We start from the raw sequence: 21,702 nt of genomic DNA on the forward strand, positions 1-21,702 counted from the left end.
CAGATAAACAGACCACATTCAAACCCAGACTAAACATGGACTAAACCAGGTCCAGACCACAGGAACAGGTAACTAAACCAGGTCTAACCTGGGACTAAAACCGGTCTAAACCAGATCAAAGCACCAGGTCTGGCGCACCTGATCTACACCAGAATAAACCAGGACTAAACCAGGACTAAATTCGCACTAAACCTGAACAAACCATAGGGGAACAGACCCGGCCTAAACCAGAACTTAACCAGGACTAAACCAGGATCAAACCAAAGGAAAAAAGAAATAGATCAGGTCTAAACCAGGGACCCAATCAGAACTAAACCAAGATCAAATTGACCCAATGCTAAAACTGGATCAAACTGGATCTAAAACCAGATTAGATCCGGTTTAAACTGTGATTAAACCAGGCCCAGGGCTGTAAAAACCAGGACTAGAACAAGACTCCTGGAGGACAAAATAAAACACCGACACTGTTTAAATTTAAATATTCTTTATTTTAAAAAATAGATTTCTTCAGGAAACTCACAACTAAACATGATATTTGTTGTTCTAGTCGAGTACAGATCCATGACACTCACAGTTTTTTTTTTATGCAGAAACGAAACAAAGAAAAGCCTTTAGTCACTGCAGCAGTTTCAGAATCTCCACATTTGTAATAAATTAAATCCTTTTTGAGCAGCAACATAAAATAAATCAAACTGATCCAGGCTTTAGTCCAGAGCTCAGAACGCGGCGTCCAAACACGTGAGTTCACCTTCAGTCTCCAGTTCGGTTTTTCCAGTTTGAGACGAGATCCCCACATTCCACAAGTCACATTTCGGCTCTTTGGCTCTTGTGGTCCACGGAGGCGAGTTCGACGGCTGCAGCGGGTCGTGACGTCATCGTTTTCCAAAACCCTGTTTGCTTGTCCACACGACAACTCTGGAACCTCAAAAAACACCGACTCTGTGTGGACAAAAGGCCCAAGTGAATCAAAACTTCACTGTTTTGACCAAAAAACGTTGTGGTGTGGACTGGCGCTGTAGGACACGACTCAGTGGAATATGAGTGTTCTCTCTGTGACAGAGGATGTTCTGCTGATGGTGAGTCTGTTCTGTGTTTCTGTCATGTTGGAGATGGTTCATGTTAAACTTAAACACAATGTTTAAATCGTCACTTCCTGGTGTTGTGGCGGTGAATCACTTCGCGGCGCATAAACCTCAACACAAATCCATAACTCCATAAATTAGACTTTAGGAGCACTGCAAAAAAACGAGGCTTTGACGCTCCTAAAATCTGTCCAAAACAACAGATCATTCTAGTTTGTTTCATGAGCCGGTTTCACTTGGTGTAAACCGTGTGACCTCACAGCTTTAGGATTCGTTCACTCGACAGGAGGCGGGGACTTTTTTTATTGAACCAGTCGCTGCTGTTTGTTCGTGACGTTTGTAAAGCTCCAAATCCTGTAGGAAGAAGAACAATAACGCCTTTCCCCGAGATAAAATTCACCAAACATTCTCTTTGTTCCAGTTTTAAATCCTCGGGGATCTGGGGAATCGTCGCCAACACAGAATGTCTGTCTCATCTCTGATTGGCTGGTGCCCGAACTCGCACTTCCTGGGTTCTGATTCCTGACCTAGTCGCTGGAGAGAAATGAAACTGAGCGGAGGCAGTCGGTGGCACCAGCCTGGATAAGATCGTTCAGCTTTGGCGTTAAGTCGTTTCCATCGGGTGGAAGCTGCTCGGCTCCATGAACATATTTCCAAACCAGTACAACATTTGTGCGTACCAGTGGACGCCTCGCTCATTCTGTCCCGTAATCCCCGTAAACCGGTGCACAAATCGTAACGGACCGAAAGCCTGATGCGCCAAACTGTGCCGATTCAGCGCCGCGTAACAGGAAGCCGCCACGTCGTCCACCAGGAGCGTCCCGTGTTCGGTGAGCGGCGCATAGATTCCTTTACGTTTCACCAATTTTATGTTTTTGATTCGAGAAATCCGCGTTCTTTGTTCTTCCTGGACCAAAACGCACTGCCCGACCTGCACCTCACTGGCAAATGCCGTGGTCAAGTCTCTAACGGCAGACTCCGCCCCCTCTGTGCAGTTTCCCGCGGCAACAAACACCAAATGCGCCGCAGTCAGCACCAGTTCAGCCCCGGCTTCAGTTTGGAGGGAATAAAACACCTGGAAAACCTCAGGATCTCGGTCCAAAAACGCCAGGACTTGGCTGAGCTCCGGTCGGCCGTGTGGATCACGGGACGGGGCCAGGATGCGGTCGCCAGGTCGGAGGTCACGCAGCGGCTTTTGGAGTCCCGTCTCCGTGGTGACCAGGGCGTCGCCGGGGAAACAGCCTCCAGATCTGGCGGCGACCGAGTGATCTGTAAAAACACAACGAAACGGATCATGAAGTTTAGAAAAAAACAAAACAGTTTGAAACGTCGACATGAGGCTGAAGTTTTGCAGATGAAGCCGGCGCTTAGAAAATAAAACCATTATAAAGAAAAAACTTTTTGTATTAACAGTGTTTATGAAAATCTATTATAAAAGTGAAAGCAGAGGACGTGTCAGAAGAGAAATATGAGCAGGAAAAAGAGTAAAAGAGTGTAGTTGGACAAAGTGTTCACAGAGACAGATGTTAAACTCTGGGGCAGCTGCAGAGGTGAACGTCAAGTCTCAAATGTTTTGTTTTTCAATAATAATAATGTCCTGATGTCACAGTTTCATTCATACTACTTTATACTTTTGTCATAACGGTTTTGTAGAGATTCTACTTTTATCTAACACTGTCCTGAGCCTCATGTGCAGATTTTTTTAGCTGCTGAAATTAAAAATGCAGTTAGACAAAGATTTTTATTTTTTTTTAAGTCCATGACATAATGAGACGTTTGACTTTGTGACATCACAACATCAGTGTTTCTGTTTCCACTTTCTTCTGTCCTGTTCACTTTTCCTCCTGACTGTCCCTGACACACACTTCTGTTATTTGAGGATTTCTGCTAAAGTGGATTAACACTGATTTAAATGTAAAACTGAGAAATGTCTCACTAGGATTTGCTCAAATAAATATTATAATAATATTATAATATAACTGTATTATAAATAAATAAATAAATATAAAGCAGAGGTCTTCAACAGGGGGCTGCGACCTCTAGGGGGTCACGGAGGTACTGCAGCCAAATCTTTGTTTGATTTAACATTTTTTATTACTGTCAAACTGTAAACACCTGTGTGAGTGAGCGCTGGGCTCTTCTCCTTCAGTCACATCATTTAAATAAGTCAAACTTTGCTCAACACTAGGTCCAGTTTAATCTAAAACACATTTGTATGTCATATTTATAGTCGGGGTCCCTGGCCTGAAAAACATTAAAGACTCCTGATATAAAGTAAGACTGTGGAATATTTACATGCACCTGTTTTTTATGAACTTAATGTCTCAGTACAAATAAAACTAAACTAAACTGAGTTTTGTGTGTGGAACTGTGATCTGCAGCTCAAAACCACAAAAATAATCCGAAACTTGCTCAATAATGAACTGAATAAATAAATAATGAATCTCTATGAAAATATTTAAAAGCATAAATAAAGACAGTTCCTGTTACCTTCCTAGAACTGGAGCTGCTGCTGCTGCAGGTTGGAGTCTGTGCTGCCCTCTAGTGGTCGTCCCCTACTGTAGCTGCCTCTGAGAAAACACCAGGACACCACACGTCTCTCAGTCTCTCACTCCTCTCTCCTCTCTCTCATTTACACAAACACGTAGATTTAAAATAATAAAATCAAATAAAAAGAAGAAATAATAAAGATACAAACTTCTGACTGAGTGAGTGATTGGGGCGGGGCTCGGCCGATCAAGTCAACGACTGGGCCCTGGCGACCCGATCTGAGAGACCAAGAGGAGGAAGAGGAAGAGAGAGGAGGAGAGACAGAAGAGAGGAGGAGAGACAGAAGAGAAGGGAGTAGAGGACAGAGGAGAAGAGAGAGGGATGAAAATGATGCAAAAACAAGAGAAAACAGAAGAAAATTAGAAATTATTGTCAAAGATCTGAGTCTAATACGTCAGCGCTGTGACCGACAGAGAACTGAACAGAAATGTGACGTTTTTGAGCAAGAAACAGTTGTGTTTAAATTAAATTTGAGACACACTGGAAAAAACAATATCCACTTAAATTAAAATAAATTAAATTAAAAACATTTGACTTGATTTGAGTCGATTCAACTTGAAAAGTCAAATGATCTGCCAGTTGAATAAGAGTTTTTTTTATTCAAGTAACATTTGATTTTGTTTCTTATTTTAAATAAATTTGTTTTTTTACGTGTGAGTCGTGTTTTCATATTTTAAGTACAAAAAAAAAATCTTGTTCCAGTGGCAGATAATTTTATTTGTCAAGTGAAATTGACTCAAATCATGATCAAACTTCAAATTCTTGTCGTCTTAATGTGGCTAAATTTAGGTTTTTTTTTGCAGTGTAGTCATTAAAGCTGTACTCTGGAACATTCAAGGTGACATGTCATCACCATGGAGACATCAGAAAAGTCCCGCAGTGTCTCTTTATGGTGCTTGTACCTGACTTGACGCTGCAGTGGATGTGGGCCTTGGACTCGTAGTAAACCCAGTCGAATCCCGCCTCCACGGCCAGGCGGGCGAGCATGGCGTACTTGTGGCGGTCGCGGTCGGACGTGGTGATGTCGACGGCGCGTCCTTCGTAATGGAGCGACTCCTCGGAGTGATGGCCGTCCTCGTCCCAGCCCTCGGTCACACGCAGACGCACGCCGGGCCACAGGTTCATCACCGAGATCGCCAACGAGTTCAGCCGGTCCTTACAGCGCTGGAACAAAAACACGACTTTATATTTACTACAACAACAAAAAAACAACAGGAAATATTATAATGATATAAAATCACATTATTATTATACTAAAGGTTCATCACAGAGACGTTCAGCCGGTCCTTACAGCGCTGGAACAAAAACACGACTTTATATTTACTACAACAACAAAAAAACAACAGGAAATATTATAATGATATAAAATCACATTATTATTATACTAAAGGTTCATCACAGAGACGCCAACGAGTTCAGCCGGTCCTTACAGCGCTGGAACAAAAACACGACTTTATATTTACTACAACAACAAAAAACAACAGGAAATATTATAATGATATAAAATCACATTATTATTATACTAAAGGTTCATCACAGAGACGCCAAAGAGTTCAGCCGGTCCTTACAGCGCTGGAACAAAAACATTATATCACTGTAATACTGAAGTACCAACATGTGATATTATATTATTATTTTCATATTGTTCTGGAGTGAGGGGAGGACGGAGCGTGAGATTGACAGGTGGACAGGTGCAGTGTGGGCAGATTGGCAGGTGGACAGGTGCAGTGTGGGCAGATTGACAGGTGGACAGGTGCAGTGTGGGCAGATTGACAGGTGGACAGGTGCAGTGTGGGCAGATTGACAGGTGGACAGGTGCAGTGTGGGCAGTGATGCGGTCGCTGTATTGTTGTGGTGAAGCGGGAGCTCTGGTCATGACCCAAAGGACCAGATCCACGATACAAGCGACACAGATGAGTTTCCTCCTCAGGGCGTCCGGGCGTCTCCCTCAGAGACAGAGTGAGGAGCTCGGAGTAGAGCCGCTGCTCCTCCACGTGGAGAGGAGCGTCTGAGGGGAGGACGTCTGTTCTGACGTCTCCTGGACGTGTCCCTCAGGAGGTGTTCATGTCCCAACGGGAGGAGGAGACCCAGGACACACTGGAGGGACGATGTCTCTGGACTGGACTGGGAACACCTCAGGTCCCACAGAGGAGATGGAGGAAGTGTCTGGGGTGAAGGAAGTCTGGGAATCTCTCATTAGACTGAAGCCCCTGAGACCCGACCCCAGAGAAGAAGAACATGCATGGATGGATTTTATAATAATATTATATTATTATTATACTAAAGATTCATCACAGAGACGTTCAGAAAGATCTGTCCTTACAGCTGGAACAAAAAATACTAAATTATAGATGTAAATATGATATAATACTCCTGGTCCTGGTTTAGTCCAGGTTTAGTCCAGGTTTAGTCCAGGTTCAGTCCTGGTTCAGTCCTGGTTCAGTCCAGGTTTAGTCCAGGTTTAGTCCAGGTTTAGTCCAGGTTTAGTCTTGGTTCAGTCCTGGTTCAGTCCAGGTTTAGTCCAGGTTTAGTCCAGGTTTAGTCCAGGTTTAGTCCAGGTTTAGTCCAGGTTTAGTCCAGGTTTAGTCCAGGTTTAGTCCAGGTTTAGTCCTGGTTTAGTCCTGGTTCAGGATGACTTATCTTCTTCACGGTGTCAGAGGAAACAACCTTTGACACTCAACAAGATTTTACACAAATATTGCTCAAGTTAAACTCACTTTACTCAACTGCGGTTTAGGAGACTCCCCCACACCCCACACCCCTCCTCCTCCTCCTCCTCTCCCTCTTCACCTCCCTCCCTCTATCCCCCTCTCCTCTCCTCCGTCTCTCCACACAGGCCTCACAGGTCTGTTTTTAGCGTCTGCTGGGACACAGGAGTTACCTTTACGTTCCCTCTCTCCCTCCTCCTCTCCTCTTCCCTCCTCCCTCTCTCGTCTTTCCCTCCGTCTCTCCGTCTCTCCGCACGGACCCTGTACGAGTCTGTTTTTAGCGTCTGCCGGGACACAGGAGTCACCTATCTGCTGCTGTTTGTCCAAACTGCGGTCGAGCAAAACTTCAGAGTAAACCAGCCTCTGATTTATGACGTCTGCAGGTCTCACCGCCCAGAAACAACATCCACTATTCTTATCACAGAGAGCGACTCATGCGCCCGACTCAGGCCCGCGGAGGTCCTGCTCCGGTCCTGGTCTGGTCCTGGTCTGGTCCTGCTCCGGTCCTGGTCTGGTCCTGCTCCGGTCCTGGTCTGGTCCTGCTGCAGTCCTGGTCCGGTCCAGGTCCAGGCCTGCTCCGGTCCCAGTTTAGTCCTGGTTTGGTCCCTGTTTAGTCCTGGTTTAGTCCTGGTTTGGTCCTGGTTTGGTCCCTGTTTAGTCCTGGTTTGGTCCTGCTCCGGTCCAGGTCTGGTCCAGCCTGCTCCGTCCTGGTCCGGTCCAGGTCTGCTCGGTCCTGGTCCGGTCCAGGTCTGCTCCGGTCCCAGTTTAGTCCTGGTTTGGTCCCTGTTTAGTCCTGGTTTAGTCCTGGTTTAGTCCTGGTTTGGTCCTGGTTTGGTCCCTGTTTAGTCCTGGTTTGGTCCCTTTTTAGTTCTGGTTTGGTCCTGGTTTAGTCCCTGTTTAGTTCTGGTTCGGTCCTGGTTTAGTCCTGGTTTGGTCCTGGTTTAGTCCTGGTTTGGTCCTGGTTTAGTCCTGGTTTGTTCTGGTTTGGTCCTGGTTTAGTCCCTTTAGTCCTGGTTTAGTCCTGGTTTGGTCCTGGTTTGGTCCTGTTGGTTCTGGTTTGGTCCCTGTTTATTTCTGGTTTAGTCCTGCTCCAATTTTGGTTTAGTCCTGGTTTAGTCCTGCTCCAGTTTTGGTTTAGTCCTGGTTTAGTTCTGGTTTAGTCCTGCTCCAGTTTTGGTTTAGTCCTGGTTTAGTCCTGGTAACAGTAAAAATGATCTGGTTTAAACACTCAAAAATGTGCAGAAGAATTTTGATGCAGATTTCGTGTAGATTCAGATGAAGACGTCCTCGTTTCGATTTGGTCCAGTATTATTGTATCGTTTGTGATTTAATGAACACGTCGCCCAAGCTCCAGTTGTTTCTACAGTCTGTCCAGAAGAGTCCAGAAGAGTCTGGACCAGGACTACAGAGCGTGAAAATCCTCCGTCCAGACCTGAGACGCTCTCGTAACATTCAGAACAAAACCTGTAACGTCTTTTCCCTCAGATAAAAAGGTAAAGAGACATAAAGAGTTTGGTGTTTTGATTGTGGATCTTCTGTTTCTGTGTTACTTTGCCCCTTTTTTTAAAAAACATAAAGTCGCCATGTTTATTTTTGACGCCAACGGAGCATTTGTCTCAGGGACAAACGGCTCCAGGTCCACTCCACTTTGTAAAGTTTCATCAAAGCGTGTGGTTTTGAAAATGTTGTCCAGAGACTCGGTTCATGTGTTTGTTCTGAACCGTTTCAGTACAGGACGGTGGGTTCGGTGCAGGTCTGACCACGACTTGAGTTTGTGCAGTTTGTGTGCGTTTACATTTCTCCATGTTTGACCCGAGTGTGGGTCAAACACGAAGATCGGCTCCTCCAAGTCCGAGGTCGAGGTTCTGGATGGGAAAAAGGCGTCTTGTCGTCTCTGGGCGGGTGGAGAGTCTCTGCCTCAGGTGGAGGAGTTCAAGTCTGTCGGGGTCTTGTTCTGAGTGAGGGGAGGACGGACCATGAGATTGACAGGTGGACAGGTGCAGCGTGAGATTGACAGGTGGACAGGTGCAGCGTGAGATTGACAGGTGGACAGGTGCAGCGTGAGATTGACAGGTGGACAGGTGCAGCGTGAGATTGACAGGTGGACAGGTGCAGCGTGGGCAGTGATGCGGTCGCTGTATCGGATCGTTGTGGTGAAGAGAAGCTGAGTCTCTGTTCCTCCCCTCACCTCTGGTCATGACCCGAAGGACCAGATCCACGACACAAGCGACACAGATGAGTTTCCTCCGCAGGGCGTCCGGGCGTCTCCCTTAGAGACAGAGTGAGGAGCTCGGAGTAGAGCCGCTGCTCCTCCATGTGGAGAGGAGCGTCTGAGGGGAGGACGTCTGTTCTGACGTCTCCTGGACGTGTCCCTCAGGAGGTGTTCATGTCCCACCAGGAGGAGGCCCCGGGGAAGACCCAGGACACACTGGAGGGACGATGTCTCTGGACTGGACTGGGAACACCTCAGGAGGAGCTGGAGGAAGTGTCTGGGGTGAAGGAAGTCTGGGAGTCCCTGTTTAGACTGATGCCCCCGAGACCCAACCCCAGAGAAGAAGAAGAACATAGATGGATGGAAACATTCGTCCACTTCATGTGTAGCTCCACGGAGACTCGGTTCTTTAATATTCACGAGGATCTCGTCCGTGTTTGGTTCAGATTTTCCTGCAGCGATTTAGAGTTCGGGCGACCGACTTCACAACAACTGCTCCTCGACTCGACCTCGTCCCTCTGAACCAAGAGAATCTACAAAACCCCCGGTCCTCACTCTCACCTTTCACCAACATCACACTGACATCACACCAACATCACACTGACATCACAACGACACAACAACACCACAACGACACCACACCGACATCGCAACGAGGAACATTTTGAGCTTTGGAGACGTAAACAGACTAATAATAATAATAAAAAAACAAACAAAAAAAAAACAAACACAGCTCCAGGTGTTTTTGAGGAGGAAAAATTAGAACTTGACTTAAAGTTCACAGGAGTCACTTTCTGTAAAAAAGGACATTTAACTTGACATTTGTTTTTTAATTTCTGGTAATTGTGAATTGATTTTTACATTTTCGTGCTCCGTCTTTGACCCCTGACCCTCTGACCTGCTGTGGCGTTACTTTTATAGTCGTGCAGATTTATTCTCACAGGTTCGGGGGTTTGTTTTGGCAGCAGAAAGAGCAGCTCTTCGTTCATTAATTAGCCGCCGCCGTCGTCGTCGTTGGAGTAAAAGGCGGGAGTGTGTGCGACGCCGCGACGCCGTAAATCACCGGATCACGACGAATCCGGCTCAGTCCAGAACAAACTCGGGCTTTAGTCTGAGTCCAGCTCCGCAGAGACCTCGTCCCGCTTCTATATTTAAGACTTTAAAGCGGCGCACATATCAGTCACGTTTACGGCCCTGATCCCGACTCCGACCCCCGATCCCCGACGGGACAAAGACGGACTCAGAACGGAAAAAAAACACTGAAATCTTAGATCGGAAATCTAAATATTCCTGATTTAGTCCCAGATTAGTCCCTGGTTCAGTCCTGGTTTAGTCCTGGTGTAGACCTCGTGTAGATCTTGGTTTAGTTCTGGTTTAGTCCTGGTTTAGTTCTGGTTTAGTCCAGGTTTAGTCCTGGTTTAGTCCAGGTTTAGTCGTGGTTTAGTCCTGGTTCAGTTCTGGTTTAGTCCTGATTTTAGACCTGGTTTAGTTCTGGTGTAGATCTTGGTTTTGTCATGGTCTAGTCCCGGTGTAGTCCTGGTGTAGATCATGGTTTAGTTCTGGTTTAGTCTTAGTTTAGTCCTGGTTTAGTCCTGGTTTAGTTCCCTGGTTTAGTCCTGGTTCCTGGTTTAAGTCCTGGTTTAGTCCTGGTTTTAGTCAGTCCTGGTTTAGTAGTCCTGGTGTAGATCAGTGGTTTAGTTCTGGTTTAGTCAGTCCTGGTTTAGTTCTTTAGTTCTGGTTTAGTCCTGGTTTAGTCCTGGTTTAGTTTAGTCCTGGTTTAGTCCTGGTTTAGTTCCTGGTTTAGTCCTGGTTTAGTTCTGGTTTAGTCCTGGTTTAGTCTGGTTTAGTAGTCCTGGTTTAGTTCTGGTTTAGTCAGTAGTCCTGGTTTAGTTAGTCCTGGTTTAGTTCCTGGTAGTTTAAAGTTCACTTTTCTCTCTGTGAGTTTTGTTTTTCTGGTTTTGACGAGGAATTCTACACCGACATTTTTAGCCTCTCCTCCTCCTCCCTCCTTTCCTCATCCCTCCATCAATCCTCTCCTCTCCTCATCCCTCGCTCCTCTCCTCCGTCCGTCCTCTCGTCTCCATCCGTCCATCTTCTTCACTTCACCTCTCCTTCCCTCGTCTCGCTCTTTCCTTCTCCTTTCTGCTCTTTCTGCTTCTCTCCCCTCCCCTTCTTTTCTCTTCTTCTCTTCCTTCTCTTTCTCTGTTCTCCCCATCCCTCTTCCTCCTCCCCGTCTCCCTCTCCTCTTCTCATGTCCTTCCTGTCCTTCTTTCTTCTCCCTCCTCTTTCTCCTCATCTCGTTCTCTCTTCTTCCTCCCTGTCTAGTCCTTCTTCTCTTCTCATCTCCTCTCCTCCTGTCCTTCTTCCTTCTCTCCTTTCCTCTCCTCTTTGTGCCTCTCTCCCTCCTTTTTTCCCTCTCTTCCTTCTCTTTCTCCCACTCTTCTCCTCTCTTTCTCTGTTCTCTCTATCCCTCCTTCTCCTCCCGCTCTCTCTCTCTCCTCCTCTCCTTCCTCCTTCTCTCCTCTCCTCTCAGTCCCTCTCTCCCTCCCTTCCTCCCTCTCTTCTCCTCTCTCTCTCTCCCTCCCTTCTTCCCTCTCTTCTCCTCTCTCTCTCTCCCTCCCTTCTTCCCTCTCTCTTCTCCGTCTCCCTGTTGTGTTGCGTCGTGTGAAATGGATTTGATTCCCAGTTTCCTCCTGAAACTTCGGTTTCAGGGACAGAAATAAAAAGGTAGACAAAGGTGAAGAGGAGGAAGTTTGTGAGAGGATGAGGTCGTTTCTGAACACAATATGACAAACTGTACGAGACAAAAAACACAAAACAACTGAGAGAAAAAACACTAAACACTGAAAGAATAAAATAAAGATTAAAACAACATCGTCTCTTTGGTCCTTTTACCTGGAAAAAACCTCTGACCTCAGATAAATCCTGAGTCTGGATCCTCCTCAGTCCTGCTTTGGTTCAGTTTAAACCTGATTTAGTCCTGGACTAAACCAGACCAGGACTAACCCAGACCAGGACTAACCCAGACCAGGACTAACCCAGACCAGGACTAAACCAGACCAGGACTAACCCAGACCAGGACTAACCCGGACCAGGACTAAACCAGACCAGGACTAACCCAGACCAGGACTAACCCAGACCAGGACTAACCCAGACCAGGACTAAACCAGACCAGGACTAAACCAGACCAGGACTAACCCAGACCAGGACTAACAGCTCTGGAGTTTAGAGGAATAAACAGGAGTAAAGTGAGAACATAAACATAAACACCTCATGATGAAACTGTCACAGTTTTACCCAAAATAAAAGAACGAACAAGAACTAATGCTCCACTGAGGATTATTAACTAAACTGACTCCCTGGTTTAGTCCTGGTTGAGTTCTGGTTTAGTCCTGGTTGAGTTCTGGTTGAGTTCTGGTTTAGTTCTGGTTTAGTCTAAACTTTCTATGTTGCACTTTTAGGACTTTAAATATATTTTTATTGTCATCTTCAGTGTAAAATAGTTAGTTGCCATGGCGACGGCGCTCACCTGCGTCATCATGCGGTCGGCGCCCGTGTTCTCTTCGTCTTTGAAGATTATGTCCGGGTTAAAGTTCGCGGTCAGTTCTTTGAATCGCTCGGAGCTGCGCGTGATTTTTCCTTCGTACTTGCCGCTCGCGCCGAGCGTCTTTTCCGCCACGTTCGGGGAAAACTGTTTGTACGCGAGCGGCGCGAGCTTCCGCGCGTTCCTCCGCTTCCCGTACCCGCGCCCCGGGCCGCAGCCGTGCACGCGCGGGCACAGGAGGAGCGCGCACCCCGCCACGAAGCACGCGAGGACGGACACGCGCCACGCACGCATCGGTGCGGAGCGCGAGGAGGAGCGGGGAGACGTGCGGGGCGCGTGGAGGTGCGGGGTCCAGACGTGCGGGGCCAAAGGCGCTAAAGTCCAGAGAGAAGCTCCTGGAACACAAGACAAACAGAGGTCAAAGGTTAAACGCACGTGGGCTTAGGTCCTAGACTCAAAAAAGAGTTTGAACCGCGGAAAATAAAAGAATCATGACAAAAATAAATAAATAAATAAAAAGTCCAAATGACCAAAAAAAAAAAAAAAAGTGACTAAATCCGGTTTGAGACCAGGGTCCAAATCAGGTCCCGAGACCAGAGATAAAATCAGAGTCTTGAGGTAAATTTGTATTTGTAGAAATTAAAAATAAACATATTTATTTATAAACTTTCTGACTAAATTCTGCCTTCATTGTGCGTAAATAACGGGAGATAAACTTGACGCACCTGGGCGCGCGGCTTCTTCATTTCTTCACGGATCTTGGATTTTCACAAACATCGTGGAGTTTAGTCCTCGCGCTCCGTCCCGGTGCGTGCGCGTGTCCCCAGAGCGCGGGGCATAAATAGCGGCGGCGCGTTTACCTTGGCACGCGGCTCAAAGCGGAGCCCCTCGCGCCCTCACGTCGTGCGTCCCTCTGCGTCTCTGTGCGTCTCTGTGCGTCCCTCTGCGTCTCTGTGCGTCTGGAGTGAGGACAGACGCGCGCGGGATGAGGGGTGAGGACAGACCTGCCCACGTGCGTGGACACTGGGGGGGGACACGGGCGCGCGCCGCTCTCTGGACCCTCCGGACGCGGGAGGAGCAGGTGCGCGCGCGGGGACCCACGGGCGTGACGTAAGAGAGGAGAAACTGCGACTCTGAGTGCAAGATTTTACACTGGAGAAAACTTTAAAAAAAAAAGAGTAAAGTGTTATGTTTTAAAGATCTCGAGCTCTGCAATGAATGAATTATGCTTTAAATCTAGTTTAATTTATATTTTGACTCTTATATTTACCATAAGTCGTGAGTGAAATTGTAAACACAAACTTACAGTTCAGCACTGCTTTTTTTCTTGGAATTCTGTCATTATTTAATAGAGTTTGGCGTTAGAAGAATTTTTTACTTCAGCCTAAACACTTTCACTCATGATCCATGAGGTTGGAGTCACTATTTTTTTAGATTTTGACACTTGAATTGATAAAATGGACTAAGACCTGGGACTCGACTTGGACTTGAAGGTCACTGACTTGGGACTTGGGACCGAAAGGACGAGATCGACGATACAAGTGACACAGATGAGTTTCCTCCGCAGGGCGTCCGGGCGTCTCCCTTAGAGACAGAGGGAGGAGCTCGGAGTAGAGCCGCTGCTCCTCCACGTGGAGAGGAGCGTCTGAGGGGAGGACGTCTGTTCTGACGTCTCCTGGACGTGTCCCTCAGGAGGTGTTCATGTCCCAGCAGGAGGAGGCCCTGGGGAAGACCCAGGACACACTGGAGGGACGATGTCTGAGAAGCTGAGACGTTTCGTAAATCTGGAGTAAAGCGGTGAGGAGCAGAGACCTGTATGATCGTGGAAGGTTCAGACACACACAGGGAGAACATGTAAACTCCACACAGACCTGACAGGATGAGGGCGTGGGAGGACTCGAACCGGAGACTCTGTGGAGGCGTGGACCTCCTGTTTGGTGTTTGTGGCTCCTGTTGTGTGTGTGTGTGTGTGTGTGTGTCTGTCTCCAGGGTCACAGACTTTTGAACTGTTTCTTCAAATACTTTGTGCTCTTCATCACGCCCTGAGTCAACATCACACGGACGAGAGAAAAGAAAAGATGGAGAGAAGAGAAAAGAAAAGAGAGGAGCAGAGGAGAGAGGAAATCAGGCTCATGTCCCAGGACCGAGAAAGAGGAGGAGGGAGACAGAGAGAGGAGAGGAGGAGGAGGAGAGAGGAGGAGAGAGGAGGAGAGATGGAGACAGAAGGAGGAGGAGGAGGAGGAGGAGGAGAGAGGAGGAGAGAGGAGGAGAGGAGAGAGGGTAGAGATGGAGACAGGAGGAGGAGGAGGAGGAGAGAGGAGGAGAGAGGGTAGAGATGGAGACAGGAGGAGGAGGAGGAGAGAGAGAGAGGAGAGAGGAGAGAGGAGAGGAGGAGGAGGAGGAGGAGGAGGAGAGGAGTCCATGTTCATGTATGTGGCACAGTTCATGTTTGTGTTCCAAAACCCAGGACGCCATGTTTAGGACCAGGACGAGTCAGGAGAAGAAGAAGAGCTGAAATAATTAACTATAAAACCATCACAGACAGAAGAATTATTACATCAAAATGTGAAAATAAAATAAAAAAATTTCAGATTTTCATTAGTAACACACTTGAAGCCCTCAGTTTTCAGATTTCACTCTTTATTTGGTCGATAATGTGACTCGTTTACTACTAAAATAATTGTTAGTAACATTCCTAATTAGAAGAAGTATTAGTAGTAGTAGTAGTAGTACAAGTAGAAGTAGTAGTTAAAATAGTAAAATAGTAATATACTGTAAGTAGTAGTGATGATAACCCAACATTTTAAAAAGTACTGGTAACATTTGGTTTAGTAGTTTTAGTGCAAAACCTTTAATAAAATAAATCTTAACTGAGAGAAATATTTGATCATTATGAATCATGAACATGTTTATAATTTAACACTTTAAAATGATCCAGAGTTTACTACAGATTTAAAATACATTTAAAACACTAAGAAATATAAAAGAATTAGTTACAGCTCATTTCCTCGTTTAAGTTTAAAAACGTTCATTTTAAAAGGTTTCGGATGTTTTGGATGTTTTGGATGTTTGCGTGCGCTGCCGAGTTTCACCTGAACAGACCCACTTTCTTCTTCTTTGGTTTTGGAGCAGGTCGGTCTGTGGAGCTCAGAGACGACACCTGCAGGACACGAGGAGGAACCACAACACGAAAGTCACGTTTCTGTTTCACTCGGAGCAGGAGACAAATATAAAATATCTACAAGTGAAATGTCAAACCAGAGCTACAGGCAATGATGAAAACAACCTGCACAGACTCATGAGGGAACCAGGACTGAACCGGGACTGAACCAGGACTGATCCGGGACTGAACCGGGACTGAACCGGGACTGAGTGTCGGGACGGGCCCAGAGGTGCGCCCATGTAGACCATTGGGAGACCACAGGAGAAAGGATCGGTACAGAGCTCCGCCCCCACGGAGCTAAAGCAGCCACCGCCCGATCAAACTTTGCAGACACCCTGCTCCATGGACTTAGGGTTCTCTTTCTCGCTCTCAAGTCCAAGATTAGTCCTGGTTTAATCTTGGTTTAGTACTAGTTTAAACCTGTTTTAGTCCTGTTTTAGTCCTGTTTTAGACCTGTTTTAGACCTGGTGTAGTCCTGGTGTAGTCTTGGTTTAGACATGGTTTAGTCCTGTTTTAGTCCTGTTTTAGTCCTGGTTTAGACCTGGTTTAGACCTAGTTTAGACCTAGTTTAGACCTAGTTTAGACCTAGTTTAGACCTGGTTTAGACATGGTTTAGTCCTGTTTTAGTCCTGGTTTAGACCTGGTTTAGACCTGGTTTAAACCTGGTTTAGACCTGGTTTAGTCCTGTTTTAGTCCTGGTTTAGACCTGGTTTAGTCCTGGTTTAGACCTGGTGTAGTCCTGGTTTAGACCTGGTTTAGACCTGGTTTAGACCTGTTTTAGACCTGGTGTAGTCCTGGTGTAGTCCTGGTTTAGTCCTGGTTTAGTCCTGGTTTAGTCTTGGTTCAGTCTTGGTTTAGTCCCAGTTTAGTCCTGGTTTAGTCTTGGTTTAGTACTAGTTTAAACCTGTTTTAGTCCTGGTGTAGTCCTGGTTTAAACCTGTTTTAGACCTGGTGTAGTTCTGGTTTAGTCTTGGTTTAGACCCAGTTTTAATTCTGTTTTAGTCTTAAAAAATCCCACTACACCACTGACTTGAGTTATTTATAATAAACTAAAACTCACTCAGGTCATTTTATTATTTTGCAGTAAAGATCTTTCTGATTTGTAGGATTTGTCAAGATCTTTCCTCATTCAAAAAGATCAAATATTCTGATTTGAATTGTTCTGCCTGAAACTGTTGAACAGGTTTAATCTCACCTGTTGCATTGTGGGTAGTGTAGTTTTTTTCACTGGAGTTTGTGTCTTTGTCTCTTTCTGACGAGTTTCAACATCTGCGTCTGCATCTGATACAAAAACAGAAAAAAAAAACACAATTTATTTTGTTTTCCTTTGCTCTGACGTGTTTAAAGTGTTTTCCCATCCAAACCTGTCGTCTGAGCGTTCTTCTCCTCTTCCTCTTCTTTCTTCTTTCTCTCTTCTCTCTCCCGTCTCTCCTCCTCTTCGTCTCTTGAGTTCTGTCGTTTGTGTTTGTTCGGGTTCAGTCGGGCAACGATGCAGGAGAAAAGGTCCTGAAGATCTGAGCTCAAGTCCAGAGAAGAATCCTCCTCCACAAGCGACGGAAGAGACTGAGATTCAGAAAGGAGAGAAGAGAAGAGAGGAGGAAAGGAGATAAAAGAGGAGAGGAAAGAGAAGCGGAGAGGAGAGGAAAGGAGGAAAGGAGAGAGGAGAAGAGAAGATGTCTCACAGTGTCAGTTCACACGTCTGATCCGTCTGCAGTGATAAAACAAACAGACCACTGAAATAAAACGACAATAAACATAAAAGTTTATTATTAAAGTTTAAAAAAGCCTCAGACTGAGCTCCTCTTTCATATTTACCCACAGAGTGCTTTGCCCAAGGACACAACAACAGAATCTAAAAGAACTGAACCTCAAACCTTCAGATTCACTTCCTGTTTCTAAACGTCAGAGCGAATCAAGATGGAGACGTTTGTAACAGTCAAACAGTTTGACAGAATCACAGTGAGAGCAGAACCGGACCACACAGGCCGAGTCCAGACCCGAGTCCAGACCCGAGTCCAGACCCGAGACCAGACCCGAGTCCAGACCCGAGTCCAGACCCGAGTCCAGACCACCCGAGACCCGAGACCAGAACCCGAGACCAGACCCGAGTCCAGACCCGAGACCAGAGAGACCCGAGACCAGACCCAGAGTCCAGACCCGAGACCAGAGAGACCCCCAGTCCAGACCCGAGACCAGACCCGAGTCCAGACCCGAGTTCCAGACCCCCAGACCCGAGACCAGACCCCCAGACCGAGTCCAGACCCGAGACTCCAGACCCGAGTCCAGACCCGAGACCCGAGACCCGAGTCCAGACCCGAGACCCGAGTCCAGATCCAGACCCGAGTCCAGACCCGAGTCCAGACCCGAGTCCAGACCCCAGAGTCCAGACCTCCAGACCTGATGTCCAGACCTGAGACGACAAAACATCAGATCAGAAACTTCAACTTGTCCTCTTCATCCTCTCTTCATCTCCTCCCCTCTCTCTCTCTCTCTCTCCCCCTTTTCTCTTCTCTATTTCTCCCCTCTCAGTTTCCTCCTCTTCCTCCCCCTCTTCCTCTCTTTCTCCATCTCTTCCTCCCTTTTTTTCATCTCTCTCTTTCGCCCTCTCCCCCCTCTCACCCGCTCGTCTCTCTCTCCTTCTCTCTCTCTCCATCGTGTCCCCCCTTCTCTCTCTCTCCTTCTCTCTCTCTCTCCATCTTGCTCCCCCTTCTCTCTCTCTGTCATGTCTCCCTTTCTCCCCCCCCTCTCTCTCCATCGTATCTCTTCCATCTCTTCCATCTCTTCTCTCTCTTCCATCTCTTCTCTCTCCGTCTTGTCTCCCCCCCTCTCTCTCCTCTCTCTCTCTCTCTCTCTCTCTCTCTCCCTCTCTCTCTCTCCTCTCCCTCTTTCTCTCTCTTCTCTCCTCTCTCTCTCTTTTTCTCTACCTCTCTTCTCTCTCTCTCTTCTCTCCCTCTCTCTCTCTCTCTCTCTCTCTCTCTCTCTCTCTCTCTCTCCTCTCTCTCTCTCCTCTCTCTCTCTCTCCTCTCTCTCTCTCTCTCTCTCTCTCTCTCTCTCTCTCTCTCTCTCTCTCTCTCTCTCTCTCTCTCTCTCTCTCTCTCTCTCTCTCTCTCTCTCTCTCTCTTTCTCCTCTCCCTCTCTTCTCTCTCTCTCTCTCTCTCTCTCTCTCTCTCTCTCTCTCTCTCTCTCTCTCTCTCTCTCTCTCTCTCTCTCTCTCTCTCTCTCTCTCTCTCTCTCTCTCTCTCTCTCTCTCTCTCTCTCTCTCTCTCTCTCTCTCTCTCTCTCTCTCTCTCTCTCTCTCTCTCTCTCTCTCTCTCTCTCTCTCTCTCTCTCTCTCTCTCTCTCTCTCTCTCTCTCTCTCTCTCTCTCTCTCTCTCTCTCTCTCTCTCTCTCTCCTCTCTCTCTCTCTCTCCTCTCTCTCTCTCTCTCTCTCTCTCTCTCTCTCTCTCTCTCTCTCTCTCTCTCTCTCTCTCTCTCTCTCTCTCTCTCTCTCTCTCTCTCTCTCTCTCTCTCTCTCTTCTCTCTCTCTCTCTCTCTCTCTCTCTCTCTCTCTCTCTTCTCTCTCTCTCTCTCTCTCTCTTCTCTTCTCTCTTCTCTTCTCTCTCTCTCTTCTCTCTCTCTCTTCTCTCCCTCTCTTTTCCCTCTCTCGTCTTCCGTCGGTCGCGTCTGAATTAGCAGTTTAAATATTTTCCTCGTTGTGGTTCTCGCTTCTTCGTCCCTTGAGATTTTCTGCATTTCTGTTTTTTTCTGTTTGTTTAAAATGTCGTAAAAATAAACCAAAGTTTACTGAGAAAACAAGACGCCGTTCTGGAACTAAACCAGGACTAAACCAGGTCTAAACCAGGTCTAAACCAGGACTAAACCAGGTCTAAACCAGGTCTAAACCAGGACTAAACCAGGGACTAAACCAGGGACTAAACCAGGACTAAACCAGGTCTAAACCAGGGACTAAACCAGGGACTAAACCAGGGACTAAACCAGGTCTAAAACCAGGACTAAAACCAGGACTAAAACCAGGACTAAAACCAGGACTAAACCAGGACTAAACCAGGACTAAAACCAGGACTAAAACTAGAACTAAACCAGGGACTAAACCAGGGACTAAACCAGGACTAAACCAGGGACTAAACCGGGACTAAAACAAGACTAAACCAGGACTAAAACCAGGACTAAAACCAGGACTAAAACCAGGACTAAAACCAGGACTAAACCAGGACTAAACCAGGACTAAAACTAGAACTAAACCAGGACTAAAACCAGGAATAAAACCGGGACTAATACTGGGACTAAATCAGGACTAAAACCTGGACTAACACCTGGACTAAAACCTGGACTAAAACCTGGACTAAAACCTGGACTAAACCAGGACTAAACCAGAACTAAACCAGGACTAAACCAGCATTAAAACCAGGACTAAACCAGGACTAAACCAGAACTAAACCAGGTCTAAACCAGGACTGAACCAGGGCCTAAACCAAGGCCTGAAACAGGACTAAAACCAGGACTAAATTTGGACTAAATTAGAGCCTAAATGAGGGAGAAAACCAGGACTAAACCAGGACCAAACAAAAGAACAAAACCAGGACTAAACCAGGACTAAACCAGGACTAAGCCAGGACTAAACCAGGACTAAACCAGCGGTCTGATGTAACTTTATGATTTATGACCAAAACTCCAGATTTGTTTTTGATGAAAACACAAAACAAATCAGCACATAAACTTGGTCTGAATCCTGGTCCAGAGCGAGAACCGTCTTTTCTCCAGACTTGGACTCGGGTTTAAAGTCCCAGTCGTTCTCCACACTTTTGTTTTGGAGCCGCTGAAGAAACAAACGTTTAATTTGAGTCGGGTTTTTGTCACGGCGCTGTGGAATGTGAGCGCGGCGTGAGAAGTGTCCTGCCTCGGAGTCATGGGGTTGTGGGTTAGACTCCGGCTGTGCGTGAGCGGAGCGCGGGGCCGTGGCAGAGTGGTTAGCCCGTGTGGAGGTGGTGGAGGTTGTGGAGGTCACGGGTCAGGCTCCTCCTCGTGCGATCGGGCCGCGCTCTCTGTGTTTGAGCAGCTCCGTTTTTAGACTCTGGGGTTTTTACATGTGGCGGTTCTGGTGCCGTGGTGTCTCCTGCCTCACCTCTCGTCTCCTTCATCCCCGATTTAACAAAAAAAAAAAACATCAGATTGACGGTGGGCCCTGTCGGTTTCACCTCAGATTCCGCCTCGGACGCCTCGGGAAAAGGTTACGTCCTCATCTTCTCAAGTTTATCGTTGTTTGTTTGAGATCGGCTCCACAAACTGATCCGACATCACACAAAATGGAAACTTTAAGTCATGATCTAACGCTGTTTAAGCTCCTCAGAAACAGACCTGAGTTGTGTTTGTTTCATTCACATGTTTGAGTCTGTATTATTAGTCTGTTTACATCAGAGGTCTGCGGCCGTTTTCCTCGGGTGAGCTCCTTTACTGAATGAAAACTCCAGAGAGCGACGAATTTTAATGAATGCAAGAAATAAAGTTTACAAGAGCCAAGACGAGATCAATCAAGATCAATTCATCAATTAGATAAAACATAAAAGATAAATTATTTATTGGTGAGTGCAAGAAGTGCAAGTCGGGCACCAAAATGATCGATTTACAAGAATAATCAGCTTTTCAACATGTGTGTAAATCTGGGAGTCGTGCAAGTAGAATCTAGAACTGAAGAAGAACTGAAGAAGAACTGAAGAAGAACTGAAGAGGCAGTTTAGACGAGCAGTAAAATGTACTTGACCAAACTGTGGCCAGACGAGCTCGTCAAAGTCTGATCCTGTCAGATCTAAGAGGCTCAGCAGGTCTGGGTCTGGGTCTGGGTCTGGGTCTGGGTCTGGACTTGGATGGAGCCACAGGAGGCGCCAGTCACAAAAACTGTCATTGTGTCTTTAGGCAAGACACTTCACCCACATGAGAGTGAAAGTGGAGTGTGTGTGTTGGTGATGGTCGGTCGGGCCGATGGTGCAGATTCACTTCAGTTCAATTCCTTTATTGTCATTGTCACATAAAATAACATCGAAATGACATTAGAGCATCACACAGACCGCAGCAGAGTATTTTAAAAGTGCATGATAGTGTAGAGCTCCCCCCTATGACACCACCACGTAAACATGTACAGATCTGAGCCGCGCTTCCGTCAGTCTGCCCCAGGGCAGCTGTGGCTACAACAGTAGTTTACCCTCACTGTGTGTGGAGTGAATGAATAATGCTGAATAATGTTCTGTAAAGCGTCTTTGTGACAAATGTCTGTGAAAAGCGTTATAGAAATAAAACAATTTCTTATTTACTTACTAAACTTTTGTCCTGTTGACAAATTGAACTTCTCCTTTTGCCGACAACAAAAGGCATTTAAAAAGTCAAATTTGAGTTGTTCAGAAATCCCTTGGCGAGCGACCTGGAAGGAGGTGAAGAGCTCCAGGCTGGAG

The 21,702-nt window shown here is 46.5% G+C and overlaps 2 protein-coding genes across 2 annotated transcripts in view; both read right to left on the reverse strand.

The window, feature by feature from the left end:
* Positions 1 to 567: 567 nt before the first annotated feature.
* Positions 568 to 14,132, reverse strand: LOC110166001 (indian hedgehog B protein-like). The gene is made up of 4 exons (XM_055163802.1): positions 14,096 to 14,132; positions 12,082 to 12,491; positions 4,535 to 4,796; positions 568 to 2,351 (listed from the first exon to the last, which is right to left on the reverse strand). Exons 1-4 carry the CDS (start codon positions 14,130 to 14,132, stop codon positions 1,687 to 1,689), a joined length of 1,374 nt encoding a protein of 457 aa, XP_055019777.1. The 3' UTR covers positions 568 to 1,686.
* Positions 14,133 to 14,978: 846 nt separating this feature from the next.
* Positions 14,979 to 21,702, reverse strand: part of nhej1 (nonhomologous end-joining factor 1) — a 14,679-nt gene continuing 7,955 nt past the window's right edge. The window contains exons 7-9 of the mRNA XM_020931196.2: positions 16,624 to 16,822; positions 16,455 to 16,540; positions 14,979 to 15,256 (exon numbers count right to left, since the gene is read on the reverse strand). Coding sequence (XP_020786855.1) covers positions 15,185 to 15,256; positions 16,455 to 16,540; positions 16,624 to 16,822 — 357 coding nt within the window. The 3' untranslated portion in view covers positions 14,979 to 15,184. The remainder of the gene's footprint in view (positions 15,257 to 16,454; positions 16,541 to 16,623; positions 16,823 to 21,702) is intronic.

This window comes from Boleophthalmus pectinirostris, unplaced genomic scaffold, assembly GCF_026225935.1.
Source record: "Boleophthalmus pectinirostris isolate CB_2022bp ecotype Guang Dong unplaced genomic scaffold, ASM2622593v1 HiC_scaffold_11, whole genome shotgun sequence".
Lineage (NCBI taxonomy): Eukaryota > Metazoa > Chordata > Actinopteri > Gobiiformes > Gobiidae > Boleophthalmus > Boleophthalmus pectinirostris.

Bases quoted from the DNA above. Each gene is read 5' to 3' on its own strand.
- LOC110166001 (XM_055163802.1), bottom strand. From the start codon at position 14,132: ATGAAGAGCACAAAGTATTTGAAGAAACAGTTCAAAA. The intron at 12,492-14,095 runs GTCTGTGACCCT...CTTGTGTTCCAG, and splicing joins TTTGAAGAAACAGTTCAAAA to GAGCTTCTCTCTGGACTTTA. The intron at 4,797-12,081 runs GTGAGCGCCGTC...TTTTTGTTCCAG, and splicing joins CCGACCGCATGATGACGCAG to CGCTGTAAGGACCGGCTGAA.